The 24,420-nt window shown below is 33.4% G+C and overlaps 3 protein-coding genes across 3 annotated transcripts in view; all 3 read right to left on the bottom strand.

The window, feature by feature from the left end:
* The window catches only part of LOC146923664 (polyubiquitin-like), a 97,347-nt gene that overhangs the window by 42,892 nt on the left and 30,035 nt on the right, over positions 1-24,420 (bottom strand). Inside the window, exons 3-6 of the mRNA XM_085708815.1 lie at positions 20,069-20,299; positions 17,136-17,275; positions 2,659-2,711; positions 398-411 (exon numbers count right to left, since the gene is read on the bottom strand). Coding sequence (XP_085564941.1) covers positions 398-411; positions 2,659-2,711; positions 17,136-17,275; positions 20,069-20,299 — 438 coding nt within the window. The remainder of the gene's footprint in view (positions 1-397; positions 412-2,658; positions 2,712-17,135; positions 17,276-20,068; positions 20,300-24,420) is intronic.
* On the bottom strand, positions 8,490-13,829 carry LOC146923667 (putative F-box protein At3g17490). The gene is made up of 3 exons (XM_085708825.1): positions 12,617-13,829; positions 12,356-12,358; positions 8,490-8,695 (listed from the first exon to the last, which is right to left on the bottom strand). Exons 1-3 carry the CDS (start codon positions 13,806-13,808, stop codon positions 8,628-8,630), a joined length of 1,263 nt encoding a protein of 420 aa, XP_085564951.1. The 5' UTR covers positions 13,809-13,829; the 3' UTR covers positions 8,490-8,627.
* Positions 20,429-23,310, bottom strand: LOC146923666 (putative E3 ubiquitin-protein ligase SINA-like 6). Its single transcript, XM_085710521.1, has 3 exons — positions 23,197-23,310; positions 22,461-22,619; positions 20,429-21,161 (listed from the first exon to the last, which is right to left on the bottom strand). The coding sequence occupies exons 1-3, from the start codon at positions 23,308-23,310 to the stop codon at positions 20,469-20,471; spliced, it is 966 nt and encodes a 321-aa protein (XP_085566647.1). The 3' UTR covers positions 20,429-20,468.

Here is a 24,420-nt window from a genome sequence, read left to right as displayed (position 1 = left end):
AGCCGAGGGTCTTTCCCAACAACTTCACAACTATTGCATCTTTCCATGGTGTACATAGCTCTTGGAATACTTTTGGTTCTATGAAGACCTTAGGTAAGAGGCAGTTACCATCCTCCAATTCGATACGGACGAGTTTCTTAGCAATCATGTCCTCTTTTGGGCGAGTTTGGATTTCCTGAGAAGGTCCCAGGAGTTTGTCACGGAACGAAATCTTAGGTGTTGAGGAATTAGGTGGGTCGGGTGGCTTATTGGTGGCTTGAAGGTTCAGAGCTCATTGCACTCATGCCCATCATTGATTAATATCCAATATCATGTAACACCTCATTTAATTAGACGTTGGTGTCTTTTAGTTGATTATAACTAATATTTTTGCCAAAAAAAAGGTTATTTTTACCACTCGTTTTCTCAAACCTAAATATTTTTTGAGTTATTTATTTGGTACCTGCTAGAACTCCATAACTCGAGTTATGTGTATAAAGCATTTGGAGTAGGGGTGGCACGCTAGTAGGGGTGGTACACTAATGAATAATGATGACTTCAAATTTTGTATGGGATGAGAATTGGTTAAGTGACAGATCAAATCCAAAAATCAACTACAATCCATCCTTCGATGTACAAATATTAGTGGCTCATTTGTTAGTAGCATCAACAAAATCTTAGAATGGTCGTGCACTCTTTATTTCATCATTGTATAACAATCAAAATCATTAGTACTCCCTTATTCACTTTGATTCAAGAGGATAAAAAAATATGAAAGTTGGCTTGTGCAAAAAAAAAATATATGAAAGCTTAAAAGCATGGAGGCTATTTGGAGTGGTGTGTATTGTTTATGTATTAATAAATCTGTTGATGCCTCTCACTTTTATGTTGCAGGGAGATAGTATTTTATTTTGTGCAAAAAGGTTCCACCAAAGGTGAATTCTTGTCGCAATTGTCTTCCAAGTAGACTACAGTTACAATATCGTGGGGTTGTTTGTTCTACTAATTGCGCGTTGTGTGATAAAGGTTTGGAATATAGTATTGATCTATGTTTTCATTGTCTGTTCACATTTGGCGGAGAACGGAGCCCAACGATCATTATTGAGGCCTAAAGTAGTTAGCTTATGCTAAAAGGATGCTAAAAGACAGGCGCAGACAACTCCGCCTAGCACCAACATTTCATGGCTTCATAAATTATCTGATAGAATATGTATCCTGTTACTGGAAAATGGGAAAGAAACCCCTTTGATTACAGAACAAGTAAGGCCATAAGGCCCTATTACTCTCAAATGACTTTCTTTCTTTTTATACGCAATAACTAACAAACAACTTCATAACTGACAGACCTATAAAAATATGACTTACATGGAAATGGTACTTCAACTACAGTTGGATGGCTTTAAACTACTAAACGGTCTTATACTGTGTTCCTAGTTTTCCCTCCAGCTACACTTTAATATAAAGAAAAAATAAAATAAAATAAAATAAAGGATACCATTAAGCACGAGGCTTGTCACTATCCTAACCACAAGCATTACATTGTACGTCTAAAAAGAATCAATGTGAGTCAAGAGAAAGCAATTCAAAACTCAAAAATGACAAACAAGCGTATCTCTAATCAAAAAACTTTTGCCTATTAATTTGCACCTGATACATCGTATACGAGAGTTAGTCAAATTATTTCTTTTATAATTCATATGGTCATACATAAAGAAACAACGCCAATACTCAGATACTATCATTCACACAAGTTAAAAAAAACGGAAAATGAAGATATACTTTAACTATATAAAATAAAGCAAAAAGAAAACATACGACCAACTTACAAGTTAAAATTTGCACCTCTCTGCTACCGAAACGCCTTTCTTGTAATGAAGTTGAAAATCAATTTGCTAGGATTGAAATGTTAGATAGAAAATTATCTATATCCTCAGTACCAGATTGATTCTTTCCAGGGCATAAACAACCAGCTTCATCCCATGGTTCATATAATATCAGCGAATATATCTGGTTTTGTTGAGTATAGAAGATAAAGTGTGAGTTCTGATTTACCCATGACAAGTAAAATAGCAATTAATATGACATGTAATGTGCATGAAGAGGCATCTGATGTACAAAGCAAAAAAAATTGTCAATGTTCAATCAAACTATTTCTCTAATCATTGAATAATTTATCGTATGTAGCAAGATGTCAAAAACATATGCCAAAATAGGTCTGTTACAGCATTGGTGCAAGTAACAGGCAGGTTCGCAAAAAAATTCGAAAATGATACCTATCATTAACCAAAACAAAAAATAACGGAGTCATTAACCAAAACAAGAATGGCTCATTAACGATCTGTATGGACTCCAAATCACGTACGTAAATTTGTTTCACTCGTCTAGAATCACAAAAAAGTCTTGATTTCTTTTAAATTCATGACTCTTATCAATCATGATGATACTTTGGTCTTACAATTAAGCTTCAATCTGACTATATGGCAAGAGTAATTACATATTTAATGTATCTATATATTAGAATTTTTGCAGAATTTCAGCTAATGTTAAAAGCTAATTTTGTTTCCTAAATTGCAGAAAATCATGCACAGTAAAAAATAACTATACAACATAATATAAAACAAAACGAGCAAAAGTCAAGGACTTTATGTTATCTCTAAAGTAAGGGTCAGGAACCAAAACGGAGGATGAGGTTGAGGGTTGACTTCTCTTTGATGTTGTAATTGGCAAGGGTCAGGCAGTCAATATTATGATCCAAATATAAGCAAAGCCAAGTCATCAAAGTGGAATCAACAATGGGTTAGAGAAAAGGAACATGTGTCACTTGATCCAACCATAGTCACATAATTCGCAATTCGCTCGGTACGCGGTACGGGTACGGGTTCGCGGTACGTGACATTAGAAGAATTCGGTACGTGTAGGGGTATAGAGCTTCGGTACGCTTCGGTTCGTAATACTAATATTACCTAATTAAATATAGTAAGCCATCAATAAATTTTTAAGAAAAATATTTATTTTTACTAGAATTTTTATACAAAAAATAAATAAAATATTTTACTTTAAAAAATTGGTTTACGTTTAAATTTTTTTTCACAAAAGCCATACTTATTATATTGTTTACTTCTGAGTAGCAAATAGCAATTCTCAATTCATTGGGCCAAATTTAGAAAAGCCCAATATAAAGAATGTTCAGTCCAGCAAGGGCCCAGCCAACACACTAACCCTAATTTCCTTATCTTCTTCCTCCTTTCAGACAGCAGCAGCCGCTACCAGTCCAGTTTTTCTTCAACTGGCTTTCTTCACTCCTGCTCGCGTTCTTCTCACATTCAAGCTACAACATCGTTCTTCAACTTACAGCTATCGCCCTTACTCTCACGACGCTAGCTTCTACGGGTACTCTTGGTTCGCGAGTTTTGACGAATTTCTCCACGAATCTGAGCGAACCAATACGCGAAAGAACCGCGAATCGGTTCGCGCGAACCAATTAGCGGTTCGCCACTCGGCCAGCGAATTATGTGACTATGGATCCAACAATTAAGGGATAATTCTAGCAAGAAAATAATCTCTTAACCTTATACAAAAGGGAGCAATGATTAGCAAGAAGGATATCCTTTATTATAAAAGCTAGACTTGCTTGGCTATCATGTTTGCCCTAATTCACCCTTCTTTGCCCTAATCCCGTGCATTTTTCCCTCCTAAACATGTACTAATGACTAATCTAATCTCATCCGTTCAACCTCTATTTTCACACTTGATCACACCCGTTGATTCAAAGTCTACAAATTTTCTCTCATATTACTTAGTTAATGCAATTGAAGACGTATTTAATGCAAATATAGTAGGTCAACAATCCCCTAACTAATTGCTGATCAAAAGGTGTTCTTTGTACTGACATTACAATGTTTCACACATACATTTTTTAAATAAAGTCGAAATTATATGCCATTAACTATAATTAAATTGTTATAACTAATTGCTTTAAATAAAATGATATGCCACTGTCCAAAAAGTATTTCGACTAAATAGGAATTACTTTAAATATTTCTATAAAATAGGCTGGTAATTAATTGCTTTTAATTTTCGCAATGTATGTGAATTACTACCAATAGAAGCACAATGGTCATTCACATTAATTAGCATTCTATAAAATGTTGTCTTCTCCTTATAACTTTGGTGCATATTTTCGAATCAAAGCCTTAATAAAACATATGATCATGTAATTCTATGATGTTAGACCTCACGACAGCAAAAAATATCACGGATTTCGCTCTATACTCATGCTCATGTATATTTTGTTTAATAGAAACTTTATGTTAATATCATCTGATTACTCTTATTTTTTGATGAGTGAAATATATCGTAGCTATGGAACAGCAATAATATATTAACATTGTTCCTTCGCAGATGTTGCACTATGGGAGTATCACGTTGAAGATCCTGCATTTATGCAACTGCTGAAGCTAAAGTGGCGCACATATCATGTGCAGTACCACCCAGACGAGGTATTTTATACAAAAAGTCCTGGAACTCAATCATACTGTTAGAAAGTAAAATAGAAGAAAGAGAATATTTTGCTATTTAGTTGCTATAAAAAGCATAATTGATTTATTTTGATATATGTTTCCAATATAGACGCATTTGATATTGGGTACAGCTTTCAACAAGGAGATAGACAATGAGTTGAATAGGTATGCCACTTTAATCGATCCAGGACTCAATCAATTTGAGGTTGTCGTGGATAAATATGATGGAAAGTTGTATTTCTCTCATGGAATAGAAGAACTGAACAAAGGCCTATAAATTAGAGCATGGTGGTTGGATATCTCTGATCAATGCTTTCCCTCAACTTTTTGTGATTCGGGTTCACGATCGCCATAACTATGAAATCAAGTATCCGAGTTATTTCCCTCCTTTACGTTTAAGGCTAGCGCAATTAATTTACGGTCCTAATGCAGCACCTGGATCTGTCCAGATCGACTACCCCGCTCCTTATCCCCACATATGCGACTGTTTTAAATTTAGTGTCACCAAATGGTTAACACTTGCATATGTAACATCTGATCAACTGGTATACAATCTTTATAGATTTAGTCACATATTTCAGTTTGTTATTTGTCAATGTCGATTTATTTATAAGATCTCATGTGTCTGTTTTCTTATTTTACACAGACTTTCTCCTATGCTAAAGTATTTGATAGCATGGTTGACAAGAATTGCAAAGAATTGGCAATTATTGACGATAGCGGACATCATTGGTTGTTCAATGTGGTCATTCTTTTTGACAAGGACGAAATCAAGTTCGGAGGGGATTGGAAAATGTTTTGCATCGCAACAAATCTGTACGAGTGGACGACATTAAGGCTTGGAGTAAAAACTTTGGCCCCCAATGCATTCCTATTTTGCACATTTGATTTTTAGTTGTCTGATGGTTTTGATTACGTGCTATCTAATGTCATGTAATTCCTATTTGATACTCCCTCCGGTCACATATATAAGCAAAAAACAACTTTTTAGGTACATTGAATAATTAATGTATCTAACCCGTAAATGTGACCGGATACATTAATTATTCAATGTACCTAAAAAGTCATTTTTTACTTATATATGTGACCAGAGGGAATATGTTTTTATTATTTTCAATTGAAGGATGCTATGTTTTGGTTGATTCATTATTTTCATCTATTGTAGACTTTTATATATTGCGATTGAAAACCAGATTAATTATATTTTCTTAAAGAAACCAGAATAAGTTCATCTATTAATCTTATTGTTGCAATCTAAACAAATACTAAAACTATAATAAAAATAGTGAAAAAAATACAGTCACCGATTTATAGAAATAATAATAATAGTCATCATGGCTCTTTGATTAATTATGTAGTGATCATATCTCAAACCATGGACGATAAAGGCCATTTGATTTGCAATATAAGGTCTTAAGAGATCAACATATTTATTTCTTAGAAACCGACAAAATAGGTATATCGTCACATGAGAAATCAAATTTGAATTACTCCATGAGAACATAGTTAATGCTAATTAAAAAACGAATAACTTACTAAATGCTAATTAAAAACGAATAATACACTTTTAATGCAATTAACAACGAATGACGCACTGTGGCAACTGAAAACTTTTAACTTGCATATTTTCCTATAACAATTGCTTTTAATTGCTTTTATGCATTATGCACTAATTATTCTACCAATTACTACCTATTAAAAGCATTTATGACGTATTTATATCAATTGGTCACAAAAAACTTAATACACGGAGAAGTTAATCGACTATGCTATATATGCTATATATCAAATATGCTCCAATAACAAAAAATAACCACAAAAAATATATTAAACACATTTGTCACGCTATATGGAAAAGCTTTGCATCAATATGCACAGAAAATTTAACAACAAATATTGCATCACGAAAAAATTGATGCAGTATATTTTTTGTTAAATTTTCTGTTTCCATTCTTTACGGTAATGACACTTTTTTTTATGCTCTCCGTTTTTCTTTATGATGTGACTTAAGATCGAGCAGTGCAGGGCTATGTGCAATTTTGTTAACAAGTATTCAATTTTATTCAATTTTGTTAACTACCATTTCATTTTGTTATGTATGATATAAAACTTCTATGACTATGTATGGTTACATTATTTTCATTGATTCGATTAACTTCTATGTGGTAGGACCCGTGCGGTAGCACGGGTCTATGGTCTAGTGAAGAAAAATGAAGTCTCTCCTTTCTCCCTTTGGTAATCTCTTGTAGAGTAAGGATTAAGTCTTAGACTTAATCTTCTTCGATCTTTTTTTCCTTTCTATTTTTATGTACTAAGAACACCAACTCTAATTAGGTTCTCATCAATCAGTTTTACCTTTGATTTAACAATCAATTTGCAGTTATCTATTTTATCACATTCTCTATTTTGAGAACCCTTACACTTAGTTGGTTGGATAGTCATGTTAAAAAAATTATTCAAACTGTCGTGGCATGGCATTGTATCGTTTTAATTGTTATTTTTCCTAATACAACACTTCTTTTTCTTAGGTGTAGTATTTTGATTTTGGCGTCTCCCTGATGAATTTATCTGGGTCCGTTTTGGAATTTCATCTCATTGTATAGATATTTTATTATTTTGTTTTGATGAATAAAAATCTAATTCGACCTTGACCAGTGCTTAAAATGCTTATATATTATACGCTAAACCCCATGGTAATAATATAACAAATTTTTATCATAATGTATTAGGGAAAACATTCATTTTGGTCTCACGATGTGTACATCGTTGTCATAATGGTCCACTCAGGAAAAAACATAAAAAAGTCTCGGACTCTAAAATGATGTCGTGCCTCAAAATTGCTGCCTCAAAGTGATTATTTCCCTAGAAGTGCGGTCTTGCCTTGAAGTTGCTGCAACCTAATGATCCAATGCCTTCGTGGAAAGCATTTACAAGCTTTGCAATGAAAATTGCAGAAAGCAACGCATAGTCTTGATTCTTATATAGCCTTTGTCCATCAAGGTATTGAACAAAATCATTAATTAGATAAGGACCAACATGACCCCACCCGAGTCTATCCATCTTGCAATACCTTTGCATTGGCCATTTGCAACTCTAAGAACTTTTCTTTTAAATGGAATGCAAGCAAAAGATTCACAAGGAACAATACATTTATATCATATTCAAAGGCACCATAAAAAAAAAAATGCAACATTCAAGTTATTGAAAACCAACTCTGTTCATCCATATGGAACCATAAAAACTCATACAACAACAACAATAACAAAGTCTTATCCCCCTAAGTGGGATAGGCTCATAAAAACTCATCTTTCACTAAATTACAATTTTTAAACAAATCAGCAACAAATATCAATTTTTAAACATACTAAGACCTATATTTGTGATAGTATGTACCAACAGTAATAATTGAAGCATGAATCATATGAGAACTGTTTATAGCCTTTACTTGAAAACTCTTGTAGTACTACCGTTTCCTGAGGTGTATAGTTATTCTGATTTTCGAAGAACATGGACTTCTTACTTTTTCATTTTGGACTATGCACATTCATGTAATATGTTTCATAAAGAACTGTCCTGCTCTTTTCTTCAAGGCTAGGTCACCTTGTTATGCTCCAATCACAAAATACAATAAATAGGTAAAGATGACTTGTTATTTAAAAAGTAAACTAACCCCCAGATTTCACAAGACAAAAATAATAAGAGAATTCAAAATAAACTGAACAGTCTTTGGCAAGTTTAATTACCGAAACTGGTAAGATTCTTTATAATAATGGGGACATGAAAAAGATTAATTGATTTGAACTAAGCCATCAAGCTTGAACATGTTCAGTTTATTGATTTGGATTTGGAAATGCAAATGAAAAAAATGAAGCGCAAAATTAAACAGAAATGCATATATAATTGAATATAGAATGCAATGAAGTTCTAATAAAGAGTTATTCCTCATCAGATAATCAAGTTTCCCATACATTAAACTAGAGGCCATTTGGTAAAGGAAAAAGACGGTTGTAATTGATATTGAAACCAAACCAGTTTGTAAAAGTAGAGTGAACATTCAAAATAAAATTGACAAAGCAAATACCATAATAACCTTAATCCTAAACCCCTAGGTGAAAACAAGAAAAACAATTATTTTTTAATTCCACTAATTGGAAGGTTTTCCTTGTAAACTACTAACGGAGAAATACGACTGTCTCCTTTTGTTGGAAAAATAGGACATAGAATTATTATAAACTAATAAATCAAAAGAAATAATAGCACAAACAAATTAACTTATAATAAAATAAAGTACAGAATAGAGGAACTTATCAAATTTTGGCTGAGGCGTGCAAATGCACTGGGCTTAAGAGCATTTCGCCACCACAGGTAAATCACCTGATGCAGTTGGTCCCAAAGCTAGTGCTCTCCAGGATACAACAGCCACTTCTCACTAACACTGCATATGAACTAGCGAGGGCACAGGAACAACTCTTGGATGCTTAAGGGAACTTAGTTTGTTACAAAAAATGTTTATACTTATATAGTTTCTTTCAATTGTATATAAGATGATAAACTGCAACCCCCTTCCCCATAGTGTTCTGCTACCAATTTATATGCCTCTCCTTGATACATGTTCACGTTACAATTAATTAATATAAGCATAACCGTAAGACTATTATTTAGGATTGAAGAAGGAAACTGTAACGTGTACATTGACTAGGCTATAAATGTGTAGGTAGTCAGTTATATGACTTAGTCCAAAGGAAACTAATTAATAAAAATATTACTGAAAATAGTAATAATACTTTAAAATAAATAATTAAACAATAAAATTCCTACAATCCCCCACAATTATTTATTTTAAAGTTTTACGTGTTCCCAAGAGCGTGAAAAATCAATGCATAAGCACTAGTGTCTTTTGGACTATGAACTAGCACATAGAGCAAATGAAATTTGATCCACTAGAATGTCGGTGAGATTATAACCTCTATGAACCTCATTCCGTATGTGAATCAGTGACCTCATCACTCACATTGATCTCTCGTCCAAAGTTTGTTCAACTCGGTGTGGTGCATTTTGGCCTTGCACCTGTGCCTGGATTTCATGAGTGGCTCTAGAAAGTCTGCCCAAGCTTTCATAGAGGCGGCCCCACCTCCAACACTCATATAGGTAAATCTATCAAGTGTACACCACAGTCAAGCACACCACTCAAATGCATGAGCTATAGATTTATTAAGAGCATGAACTCAACCTACAACGCTGTAGTATACACTATCCTACACCATAGGGATGAACTTTAAAAAATAAAATGGATAGTGTCTCATCAAATTGACAAGCGACTTGTTCTTACCCATATGAACATAGCCTTGCGAATTTTCACAATCTATGTTGGGTTACCATCACTCTCAATTTTTGTATTGGACATAATCCATCCCCCTTCGATGTATAAATATTTTTCAGTATACTGATGCATCGCAAATTATACATTAACTAAGACGTCTCTCAGTTAGTATCTCATATATATTACCATATCATCATCTATGATATATTATCATAGGTTTGCTTAATTAGATTCTAAGCAACAACACCCCCACATAGGAGAAAATTAAATCTACATTTAGATTTATTATACAGTTCTACTAGGAAATGCTTCCAAGCGACAACACCACCACATTAGGTAAATATAAATCCTTGTGTGGATTTTATTCAAGTCTGCTTGAATTATTTTTCAAGTGACGAGTCCCCCACATGGGAGAAAATAAATCCACACATAGATAAATCAAACATCATTGTATTATTCTAATACAATGGATAATATGTAACATGTCACCAATATTTTAAGGTGTATCTCAATATATATCTCATGAGTTTATCAAGAGTTCTAGAGTATATTCAGGTCTACTTAAATTAATTTTAAGCGACAACATAACACCTCTATTGCACTCATCATTTCACTCATGCATATCATATATCTTCACAAGTTTCTCAATAATATAATTAAATAATATTTCACAATCAAATAAATTTCTCAAATATATATTCTCATGGATACACAAATCAACTTGGTTTCACAAAAACCAAGTTTATACTAAGAGTATATATTGTCATGCATATCGCAAATATTTATACTGAGAATTTTCAATTTTTAAAAGTTTCTTCATGAAATATGTGCTAACATTTTGGCACAAAAATAAATACTTCACAACAATATAAAAATTCTATACATATATAGCATGCATATCAAGTATGGGTTGATCACACATTTTCCAAACTCATTTCTTGATTAATGTCACAAAACCTTTCATGTTTATATAATATTCCACAAAGGATAGTAATCATCAAAGTAGAGTTAGAATAATTAAGCATGTATAATGAGAATGAAAAATTATACCAAACGAAAAGCTTAAAATTATTTCCAAATAATTGTTCATATTCAACAATAGGAATTTTTCCAAAACAATAATCCAATCTCAAAAGCATTAAAACATGGCATGCTTTGTAGTAGTTGTTAATCACAAAGTTGAAGATACTGACCAATAGTGAGCATGGACAAATCAAGTAATGTCACTAAATACAAAACAACTTCACATAAAACCCCCACATTTTGAGAATTGCACATCGATCAAAAGTAAATTCTCTTATTGAGAATAAATGACACACACATGTAAAAAGGAGATTTCACTTATTCAAGCATGTAAGAAATTCACCACCGGGTGCATAACCAAAATTTAATTTAAAGAGAAAAATAATTTCAAGCTTAATTATTCTCGTGGAAGTTTTGGCTAAAGAAATTGTCCATGCTCACCTCTTAAAACCATGAACAAGCAATTTCAATATGATATTCACATAATGAACAAAATAGGTTATATGCAAGTGTTATTCAAATAAATCTCAAGATCAGAAACTTGGACTAGTATCATCTAGATTAAATAACCATCCAATAAGTGCACATGTTTCAGTTTCATTGTATAAATTATAAAACCATTAGGAAGCTGAAAAAACAATCAAGTCTCATATAAATTCAATTATTATCAAATAAAGCATATACCATATTCACAGGTAAACCTAGCACTAGAATTGCACCAAGAATACACGTAGCCAATAATTCTTATCAGCTTAAATTTGAACACAATATCATATAGATATACATCATTTATAGCTAGCACAAAGTAAATCATATTTAATAATGATAAATGAAGCAAAATAGATAGAACCTGAGAGAAATATATGGCTCAGAATTTATTCTCCATTTTCTGCAAAATCAAGTTCACCAAACTCTCGATCAATCATAAGAACTAGAGGAACAAAACCCTGCCACTTTCAGTACCTGCTTACTGATGCAATAGTTATAGACTCATGCATCATAGGTTAGAATTACGATAATCATAATAATCAAAAACATTGCAACATGCCGCAGTCAACAAATTCTCATTCACAACATTAAACAAATAGAAAAGGATTTGTGACAATTAGGATTTACAATAATAATTCTATGCCAACAAAAAATGCTCTTAAGATTGTTGGAAAAATAGGACATAGAATTATTATAAACTAATAAATCAAAAGAAATAATAGCACAAACAAATTAACTTATAATAAAATAAAGTACAGAATAGAGGAACTTATCAAATTTTGGCTGAGGCGTGCAAATGCACTGGGCTTAAGAGCATTTCGCCACCACAGGTAAATCACCTGATGCAGTTGGTCCCAAAGCTAGTGCTCTCCAGGATACAACAGCCACTTCTCACTAACACTGCATATGAACTAGCGAGGGCACAGGAACAACTCTTGGATGCTTAAGGGAACTTAGTTTGTTACAAAAAATGTTTATACTTATATAGTTTCTTTCAATTGTATATAAGATGATAAACTGCAACCCCCTTCCCCATAGTGTTCTGCTACCAATTTATATGCCTCTCCTTGATACATGTTCACGTTACAATTAATTAATATAAGCATAACCGTAAGACTATTATTTAGGATTGAAGAAGGAAACTGTAACGTGTACATTGACTAGGCTATAAATGTGTAGGTAGTCAGTTATATGACTTAGTCCAAAGGAAACTAATTAATAAAAATATTACTGAAAATAGTAATAATACTTTAAAATAAATAATTAAACAATAAAATTCCTACACCTTTAACACCAAGCTCCTCGATCATCAGGGTATTTAAGTCAAACCATGCTACTTCTTTGTCTTTCCTAATGAAGAATATTTTACCCTTTCCAAATCCAATAGGATACTCAATGCAAGGCAACGACCCAAGAATGAAGAGCTTGGTCCATGATTCTTTCACACTTAATTCACCCAAAATTGATATTTTAAAAGTAGCCATATGTTCATGATATGTGAACAAGGAAATGGATCCATTTAACACTGCCAAGTGTCTCCATGAACAATAATCGTCCACATCAGTACAGTCATCTATGTATAAGGGTATGGGTGTGGTAATGAATGTCTCATTGCTCAAGTCAAACGACACCAAATCTGCTTTAGATTCATGTTGAAAATGTTGTATACACCACCAATGACACACTCCATCTGTGTACGCTCTAGTTCGATTGGTAGTACCAGAAGTTGAAGGCATAACAATATCAAGTTTTCTCCAAGAGTTACTTCTAAGGCTATATATCTCCCATAAGGGTTGTAAAGATATATGATCACCCAATGGTACATAACCTCCTGTCATTCGAAACAACTGTGGGGCTACAAATGTTACATAACTAATCATCTTATAGTCATTTGTAGCACGGTCATAGCCAAATCCATGAAGATTATCCATTGAGTGAAAATTAATCACGTCATGAGAAGCATTGGCAGCATAAGGTTGGGAGCCGTGTGGAGGAATGACCCTGAAATCCTCGGTAGTGGGATTCCATAGTGCAACTCTTCTATCAAAATCGAGGTTATGACGGAGACTACAGTAGGCGAAAATGAAGTCACTAATACTGCATAAATTGATAAAATCATAACAATAGAGACGGTGGAGAGTTTGAGTATCCTGTTGAAATGGATCTGGGAAATGTAATTTGACCATATTCTCACATCTCTCACCGGAAAGAGAATACAACTCACTCACACGTGGTGTTAGTGTAAACATATGTAAGAGGAGAGATGCATCATGGCAACAAGAAGGGTCTTTAGAGAAAAAGTTGTTGCGGATCATCTTCATGAAACGAGGGTTTTCAAATAAAAGGGACCATGATTTGCGTACGCATTCAAACAGCTTCAAAGATTTAAGAGGCAATTTTGATAGAATTGAGAAAACAATATCATCGTGTAAATAGTTGTTGCTGAACCTTTCATTAGTCACAGATTTCTTCTCCATCTCCGACAGCACAACCAAGAGAAACCTACGCAAAAAATTGTTACCGCAAAAGAATTTTATTAAATTAAATTATTGGTACAAAATGAAATTGTGCTGTGTATTACTGACCTTTTTATTTACATTCACAAATGTAACTGGCTGACCGTGTAAACCTCTGTTACCAATTGAACTGATTTGAGAGTATCTTAAAACACGTTCTTCAGTTAGTAACTAATTCCAGAAAGACTAGGGTTCATCGACTTAGACATCTCTATCCTCCATTATTTATATTTTCTTTTATTTAATTTTTTATATATTCTTTTTTTTAGGAATTTTATTTATTTATCTATCTTCATATAAGTTCATATAAGTTTTTTTTTTATACCAAATATTAAGACAAGATTTTTTTAAGATCATATAAGTTTTTTTTTTTTTTTACCAAATATTAAGACAAGATTTTTTTAACGAAGTAAAACACATAATAAAATAAAACATAACTAATCGCAGATCAGCCCTGCTATCTTCGTAGTTTTTAGATTGGATCAAACTTTTCTGAAATTCTTCAACAGATCTGACCATTGAAGCATCCAACTTGATCAGTCAATTAGTAATGTACTGATCAAATATAGAGAACATCATTCTCACGTCGTTGTCGTTTCTGATCTGGGTGAACTGCACTCTTCCAGTTGAGTCGGTCGATTGACGTCGATACTTAACACCATCCACCCTCCACGTGTCTATGTGGTTGATTTGATTCAATTGATCCTTTAACCCAGAGAGTGTGACATCATTCCGAACCATAAATAAAGAGGGTGGTTTTCCATTTTTATAGTAAACTGCAATTAACTTGGTGTTCAGATCAATGACCGAAGTGTCCATGATTTTTGTTTGTGTGGTTTACTGGTTATGAAAATATGGAGGCAAGCATCAAATCATGTGAAGGTTTTGAGATTTTGGCACTTAATAGATGTAGTGATCTATCGTGAAATGGGAGGATTGGAATTATAGTAGTAGCAGAGAAGTTCTCATGTTTTGAGAGAGTGGAGGAATTCAAAATTTTTAATAATTGTATTTTTGTTTTTATTTAGATTAGATTTCTATTGTTGGTAAATGACCCTCATCTATGGTAGTTGAAAATTGTAAAATTATGGCCTTCTTTTATTGAGAGGTAAGTTCCTTATTTTATTTGTTGGAAGTCAATGAGTTCACATAGTGTCTTTGTTGGAAGTCAATAACTTCATATAGATTAATTATTATTGATACCATAATCCGAACATTCTTGCTGATGCAAAATGGTAGGTAGAGAACTTATGTTATCATCATCTTCATCTGTTGTATTGCTTTGTTTGTTTGGTGTCTCAATTTCTCTACTGCACCTTCTATGTAGTTGTTCCTTTATGCAATTTCAACCTCTTTTGAGGTTGTTTTTGCAGCTGAAGTTGGATATATGAATATTGGCATGATGACTAAATGTCAGGAAGGATATGTGCAGCTGCTGTAAAACATTTTATGTTTACACTTATTTCTAGGTGGATCCTTCATCATGTTGCTAAATTCAAATGCTTATCTTTTTTTTTTAAGAAAAAAAAAATCGTGTTAAAATTCAAATGCTTATCATTTAGTGATATATGAGTGATTTGATTGTCTTAGTGTAATGATCCAAATATAAGCAAAGTCAAGTCATCAAAGTGGAATCAACAATGGGTTAGAGAAAAGGGATATGTGTCACTTGATCCAACAGTTAAGGGATAATTCTAGTAAGAAAATAATCTCTTAACCTTATATAAAAGGGAGCAATGATTAGCAAGAAGGATTAAGAGATAAAAATGAAGTCTCTCCTCTCTCCCTTTGCTACTCTCTTGTAGAGTAACGATTAAGTCTAAGACTTAATCTTCTTCTATCTTTTTTTTCCTTTCTCTTTTTATGTACTAAGAAAACTGTTGGAACATGTGTGGAAATTGAGTTAAAAAGACTAAACACAACCCATGTTGGGTAGAACTAGTGTTGTGTGAATTTAAAAAAAGTGGAAGTCCCACATCGGATGGAACACACACATTAGTAGTGTTTATATAGTGGGGGTGTACCTCTAATTAATGGGGGTACATAAGCACTAGAGAAAAATATATATTGATATATATTTTATTATTTGGAAATGATAAATTAAATAATAAATTAATTTAATCATTATTAGAAAGTGTTTTCTTAGTCCCCAAGTTTTGCTAAAATATTTTAGGAACACAATCTAGACTATTTTGGAACACAATCTGAAATATTTGGGTACGCAATCTAATATATTTTAGTATTTGATCTGAAATATATTTTGGTACATAATATAATATATTTTTGTACTAAATATAATAATTTTGGTACTCAATTGAGATATTTTTGTACTAGATCTAATATGTGACAAAGTAATGTATTACTTGTTCCCAAAGTTTCTCACTTATTAGTTGTGAATTTTTTCTATAAATAGAGAGCTCACACAGTGCATTCCACACACCAAAGAGTTTCATTGAGTTGTCGGGAACTCTTTCTCTCTTCTCCCTTTCTTGACTTGTGTTGACGAGTCTTTCCTCTCTTCTCCCTCCTTCGACTTGTTTAACAAGTCCTTCTCCTCTTTCTACTCCTTTCTGTCCCTTCGGAATTAAGAGTGTTATTAAGACCATAGTCCCTTTTTCGGTTTAATGTCCCTTCAGAATTAAGAATGGTCTTAAAAACATAGTCCCTTCGGTAATATATGTCCCTTCGGAATAAAGAGTACTTTTAAGATCATAGTCCCTATTTGGAATAAACAATGTCCCGTCGGAATCAAGAATGATCTTAACGGTATATAAAAATTATTCAATATTTTTATTTGAGGAGAAATGGTGGTAACACCATATTTGAGTGGTCGTAGTGCCATATTGATACTTTGGAGAAATTAAGGTTAGAATGGTGGTAACACCATATTTGAGTGGTCTTAGCACCATAATAGAGTGGTAACAATACCATATTAAAGTGGTTTCAGTATTAAAGAGTGGTCTTAGTACCATATTTGAGGGTGTAATTCTCGAACGGTTTTCTACGGTGCAGTAGTTAACCGCACAGTTGTAGTTGGGCTTGTTTTATCCTGGAGGCGGCATGGTTGATAGTCTACCTTGCACAATTTTTGGGTAGTGCCACGAAATGTAAGAGAACGACCTGGTCGTGACTCAACCTAGTAACAACTTCGGCAGATAATAGAATTTGGAAATCCAAATACAATAATTTGGAAATCCAAAAACAACAAAAACCAACTCTAATTAGGTTCTCATAAATCAATTTTACCTTTGGTTTAACAATCAATTTGCAATTATCTATTGAGAACCCTTACAGTCAACTAGTTTTTTACAAGCAAAGATCATACATTGCTGATCCACTGACATTCTTTTCTTGTCTCGAACCTTCGTCTTCAAGTTTGCTACCGTGTATGAACTCTCCACCTTCAGGGTCTTTATGAAGATTTGCATCTGTGTGACACAATTGCCAACAAATTAATCGCCAATAAAATCACGAGAAAGAAAACAAAAGGTGAAAGAGAAAAAAACAGATGAGTTTGAGACAATTTCGGAGTATAAATTCAAAAGGTGAAAGAGAAAAAAAAAAGAGTATAATTTGAAAAAACAACCAAATTAATGAAAAGGAGGGGATAGGAGGTACCTTGGGGGTTATGCAAATTTCTATCTCGAGAAGTTCAGAAGAACCAAAATGACCAAATGGAATCATGGGGAACTTTATTGAAAGAGCTGATAAAGTAATGCGTTGGACATTATTTGGAAAAGACTGTAACTTCAAACTGCATATTTGAGACCTGGCCAATATATCACACTGATACCGCAGCTCAAAATAGTTAGGACCAATCCAACAAGGAAGAATGCCCTAAAATGGAAATGAAGCCACCTACTTATAGATTTCATTGAAGTGTAAATTCTTCTGGTCATTTATGCACTTATCGGGCGAATAGATGTTTCTTCACCTTGAAGGTGTTATCAGCCCAACCATGTGGGTCATTAAACCGCCCTAATTCTTCAGGCCAAGTAAATACTCATCATGGTGCATCTGACCTGTTTTAGACTTCATCTTTTCGTTGTTAATTCGCTCGGCCATTTCATGGCTTGCCAGGAAAAGTGGTTCAACTTCACTTCCCTTGTTCTTTTCCTAGCTACTCATCCTGTTAATCTTCCAAAAAACTAAAAAATGTATTGGAAAAAGGGTGAAAGTACAAGGAATTTATAATTAACCTAGCTTCTTCATATATGTACACAAAATATGGGATTTTCATTAGGTTTCTTGCAAAATAAGTAAATAAGTTCCATAAAATGTACATGTAAAATCATGTAATTTTGACACTTATCAGATATTTTTTATTCTCTGTTTAGAGTTATCAATATTCAAAATCATTAAAACTTGTATTTGACCCATTAGCGGTAGATTGTTGTTTCCTCCAAGGTTTAAGTGTTATGTCGTTTTTAGAAGATGGAAGTATATAATCAATTTGACAAGAAACTCATTCGGGTTGGCCTGGTGGCATTTGCTTGGGATCTGGGAGTGTGCTCCTGCTCGAGGTCTCAGGTTCGATTCTCTCCTGTGCCAATTTAGGTGAGCTAGTTTATCTTCTTCAAAAAAAAAAAAAACAATTTGACGAGAATATACTCTAGTTGATTTTGATTTTGTTGCTTTCAAAAATATACTCTAGTTGATTTTGTTGCTTTCAAAAAACTTAATTGTTAGGAGCTTAATTGTTAGGTTGTTTCGAGAAGATACCACCTTTCCCAATTGTAAGTGAGTTTTTCTTCTTTTTTTTTAAAGGAGAGAGATAAAAGAAAGTAGAGATGTAAGAAAAAGGGAAAGAAAGATACTATGAATGAAACATTAATTTAATAATTATTTATTCCATCCCATTTTTGACCAATAACTAGTTCCATCTCATTCTTTCTAAGTTTGGTCAACCAACGATAAGAGGAAATGATTCCATTCCATCCTTTTTAAGGGTATAATTGAGATAACGAAAAAAACAACTCATCTCCTATTTTCTTTATATTATAGTATATATCAGAGATTCTAATGTGTATAACACATCTCGTTGCTTTTTTATTATCCACATGGCATGCATGATCACTTATTTTTCACTTTTATTTATCTTGTAATAGGATTTGATTTGTTGTGAGAATTTGTGATGAGGTTAAGGTGTCTGTGACTGCAGAGATTGTGATTGTGGTGAGACAAGAGAGTGATGTAATGAACAACAAGAGAAAGAAACCTCCCATGTTAAAGTTTGGACGTTAAAACTAACTAAAACCAAACAAAAAATAGTTATGAAACTAAAGTGAAACAACGTAGTAAAAAAAAAGTAAAATTATAACAAGTGTTTGATAGGTGAAATAAAACTTAAAATGTCCTATCATAGGATCGACACTGAAAATGTGCTTGAGATCTTACACCCTGATTGGAACTTAGTTTCATAGGGATCAGACACTTAGGCTTTGTTTGGGAGTTTGGAGGGGAAGGGAGGGGAGGGTTTTGGGGGGTTGGAAATATATAGAAAAATGGACAAAAAATTCACATTTTTTGAAAGAACAGTTTTTTAGAGAATGATAAACTAATACTTATGATTAATATACTTTTAATTTTAAGAATATAATAACAATATAGATTGGATTTGAAAAATTCATATAAACCCTCCATAACCCCCCAAAACCCTCCCCCAATACAATTTTTGAGTTCCCCCAAATAAGGGGGATTTTTTATTATGAGTAAAAAATTAACCTCCAAAGCCCTCTCCTCCCAATGTCTTCTATTTCTTCCACTTGTTCCTTCCTTTTTTTTCCAAAACCCTCCCCTCCCCTCCCCTCCAAACTCCCAAACAAAGCCTTAAAGTTTAAACTCTTGCAATTCACTAGTTTTATTTCAGATACAGGGAATGGATTCAAGTTACTTGATTCATATCGATCAAATGATGCTTTGGTGCTGCAATTATGTTTCAATCAAACTATAGAGCAGGAGCTAGCCACTCTACATCAGAATTACTGAACAAGACAAAACATCTACCAGTAAAAAAAAAATCATTATACAACTCAAGACAAAACAAAAAGAACAACAATCAAATCTTCAACAAAGACTTTATGTTATCAATAATGAATGATTTCTCTACTTGTAGAGTGATTGTATTTTTGATAAGGGTCACCGGCAGAGGCAAACGATGAGGTAGACAGTTGTCTGCTCTTGGAGATGTAGTAATCAGCGATGGTGTTGGTGGTCTTCTAGTCCCCAAGGAGGCGGAGGACGAGTTCGATGGTTGACTCCTTTTGGATATTATAATTGGCAAGGGTCTTGTCGTCATCTAGTTGTTCAGTAGAAAAGATCAGACGTTGATCGTGCACCGGGATCATCGTCTTGTCAAGAATCTTCTCTTTCAGATTGACTACCTTGTCTGAACTCTTAACCTTAAAGGTCAAATAACCTCCATCCAGGTTTTTTACAAAGATTTGCATCTGCTCCACAATTGCCATTAAATCAATAAAAGAAAATTTGAGACTGATGATATTTCAAGAATTTATCCCAAAATAGAAAACACTAAGAACCTTTTTTTGGCATTTGAAACTGATAAATTTGAGATAATTTGCTAGAGTATAAATTCAAAACATAAAATAAAATAACAAGACTTCAATAGGAAAATAACCAAAGCAAAGAAAAGGATTTAGGAGGTACTGTGGCAGGTACGCAAGTTATACAAATTTCTAGCTTGAGAGGTTCAGAAGAACGAAATTGAATCACAAGGAACTCTGGTGAAAGATATGCTAAAGTAACCCATTTGACATTCTTCGCAACAGAGCGTAATTTCACTTTCCATATATGAGGCGTAGTCAATATATCATAAATATACTCAAACTCAGAAGCGTCTGGACCAAAGCAGCAAATATTAACTGCATTTCCTAAAAGCATAATACTATTATTGAGAATAAATAGTTCGCCATCGTTTTTCTTCTGAAGAACAATGGTTTCATCATTAGACTTCAAAGAGACAACGAAGGATTGCCCGTAGGAAAATTTGATTTGAGAATCCCCATGCTTATTGCTGAAATGCTTAGAAAACACTTTTGATGATGCAACAAAGTCACAACCTGAAATGGGGCAATAACACGGCTTATGAATGCATTCTTCCTCATGCATCCTCGTTCTTTTGTAATTTATTTTCACCCTGCAACCATATTTTGTATTCGGACATGACATTTCGATAGATAGCAATAGATTCTCAATGGATTTACAGCGTTTTGAGCTGATGGACAATGAGCACTTGTGACACTTGTTCCGAAGTTTAGGACAGCAGATAGAGCAAACAATATGTCCATTATCACACTGCATTGCAACAAAAAAGAAAATCATCAAATTAGACTTTGAACCAATTGCTAGAATAAAATAAAATAAAACATTTATTTGTAAGGATTGATAGCTAGTATCAATCAAAAGTATAACCAGTCCTCGTGAGCTTAGCTCAGCTGGTTGGGACAATACATAAAATATGCAAGGTCCGGGGTTCAAACCCCGGCCACTACCAAAAAAAAAATCAAAAGTATAACCAACTTAAAGCTAATCATTTTAAGTTTATTCTTTTCTAAATCTATGTAATCAATGACATGCTGCAGCTGGCAATGGCACCGAAAATGTTACGGCATTATAGATATCAAAGTTTAGGGAAACGATACAAGAAGTCCATACCATATACATACAGGGCCATTTCTGAGATTTTGCTGACCTAGGACGAACCTATAATTTGGGTCTTAACCTAACTAATAAATATATATAAACATCAAGAGAATTGCTCTTCTCCCATTTACAATTGTACATTCCCGTAAAAAAGTAAAAAATTTGAACGTGAGTTAACTCACGTAGGTGTATTTTCAATGTGGGTTAGACATTTTTTAGCGTGAGTTAACTCAGGTAGCACGGGAATGAACAAAAACAAATGGAAGAAGAGCAATTCTCAAACATCAAACTTGATACAAAAAACTATGCAGCTTTTTTGAGGGACTAATTGACCCCTAAAATAAAAAATTGGGGCCCAAATTTCGTACTTATTTTTTTGGGCCTAGGTCGGTTGCCCTCTTCGTCCTGCCTCAGTGTAAACATATAAAATCTCTAAAATAGAATGATATACAAAATTAAAGACATTTTTAATTATTGATCAAAGTTCATTGTTACAAATATTCAAACCCAATGTAAAGGAAATACTCCCTCCGGTCCTATTTATAAGAGAAATTTTGGTCAATAAAAGTTAATGTATCTGGTTAAAAAATTGGTCCAGATACATCCACTTTTGTTGACTCAAATGTCTCTTATAAATAGGACCGGAGGGAGTAAGTATTAAGCCTATAAGGCTTAAAATAACTCATCAAAGCATTTAAAATAAATGAAAGTGATTCCTTAAATAGAATCACTATCTCTAACCATTTATTCATCATCATCATGCTCACGCTTTTTACGACTAGACCTCGTTTGTTATGCATCTTTCTCGAGGGCAAGTAAAGTCATGTTTTTGGAGGAATTTGGCTCCTCTAAAGTGAAAAAAAAAAATCAAACTTTGTTAATTTAAAAACTCTTGATGGTTATGTTGTACATGACAAAAAACTTAAGAAATAAAACGAAACGAATGCATACCTGGAAGACGGGAATACTTAAGGGTTGGTAACAATTGCAGCAATCAAGCACTTTAGGGTTGGAAATTATAAGAGAAACTGAGCCGTTCTTACTAACATCTTTTAAAGAATCAACGATCTCTTCATTGTCTTTCGTGCTTGGCTCCGTTGCACCATTTACCTGATAGTGATTAAAAAAAGTAATATATTATCAAAATTGAGTTTTTGAGTAAAGCGTAATCACGTTGTTCTAGTAAAATAAAATCAAGCTATTAAAACAAAATACTCACAGAGAAACAAGAAATAAAGTATAGGCAATTTCATTGGTAATGATTTTAGCCGCTACTGATCTGAAGAATATCACGAATGTAACCTTCTTTGACGAATGAAGCAAAATATGGCCACACGCCCTTGATTTCCCATTAATTAATGTATCCTACCTATTCTTGGTTATGTTCATGGATTTTGTAGTTCATGGTTATGTTCATCTAGAAACCTTCATCACGAATGTAACCTTCTTTGACGAATGAAGCAAGTGTGTAGTCTCTGGATTTTGTAGTTCATGTTTATGTTCATCTAGAAACTCATGGATAGCCAACTTTCCCGTTCTTACAACGTGAAAGTGTAATTCTTGCAAGGCAATTTTTTCTAAAAATTGAAAGTGTATTTTTGTTCCCTTTATTCTTTAGCCCTTCCTTACAACAAACAAACCTACATGATGTTACACTACCGTCTTTCTTCCTGTTTGTAAAACGTACTCTAATTCTGAAGCCCACACGTAAACCATAAGCAAGCCAAAATTGTTTAGCCTCTTCCATATTATCAAATCCCATTCCAACCTCTGGCTTCCAATCAACATTTGTAGATGCCATGTTTGATCAAACTATCCAAGGAACAACAAGAACAACAACATAAGTCAAGCTATTAAAAAAAAGAAGAAGTAGAGTTTATGTAACAGTAAGAAACATAAACACGAAAATTATCATGGCATGGTATTTTGAAGTATGAATTGAACTAAGGGTCTATCATGGCATAGTGATCAATAAAACAGTGCATACAAAACAATACATACAAAACATTAATAAAGAAGGAATGACAAGGACACAAATTCTCAAGGATCAATCAATTCTTTTTCCTATTTCACAACAACAAAAACAACAGCAACAACAACATAAGTCAATCCATTAAAAAAAAACAGAGTTAAAAACAGAGTTTATGTAACATTGCAATGGGTTATGTATCATCCTCAAATAAAACCCTAAATTTCCTAAAATTCAATCCCAATGAATTGAAACTAGTTCAAAAAGGTTTGCTTTGTTCCTAATGTGTTCCTATTCTCTGCTTTCATTGAAATTTTGATTTTTATTATGGTTTTTTCTCATTCACATGGGCATTTCAATCGTTCAAAAGAAAAATAGATAAAGAAAAAAAACGGCAGGTTCATGGCAGGTCAATGGCTGTAACGCCCCGTTTTTCAGCACTAAAAATTGTGTTAGTTTTTTTTTTTATAACGAAATAAAACTGTTAAACTTGATTAAGCACAAGTTATAGATTTTTATTCACAAAATAAATTAAAGGTTCCTTTTCAAAACAAGCGTCAGATTTATATAGAGTTTTACATGACAGTTCAACAATTTACATGACATGATTACATCCCTACGCATAGGGAGAATTTCCTTTCGAAAGTACTATCCAAAATTAGAGGACTACTAAGCTGAACTTTTACTTTAAAATGAAGAAAGTTGGGTACTAGACCCTCTAATGACGATAAACTCACATCTGGCTCCCTAATAACTATATGGCTAGTTGCGAGTACGTTGCCCGTAAATGTGACCCGTCCTAAGGCCGGGTCAAATCCCCAAGACATAGTAGTTCCGTTGTCAGAGAAGTTGAAGTTCGTCGCCTCCGATGAAAGCATCTCGGAATCCCATGGTGCCATCATAATCTATGGCATATAGCCCACACATCCACTGAAAGGGTCA

Source organism: Medicago sativa, chromosome 5 (assembly GCF_051527215.1).
Source record: "Medicago sativa cultivar Bolivia chromosome 5, Bolivia_mono, whole genome shotgun sequence".
NCBI lineage: Eukaryota > Viridiplantae > Streptophyta > Magnoliopsida > Fabales > Fabaceae > Medicago > Medicago sativa.
The sequence above is the reverse complement of the archived record's forward strand: the minus strand, read 5'-3'. Positions and strand labels throughout refer to the sequence as shown.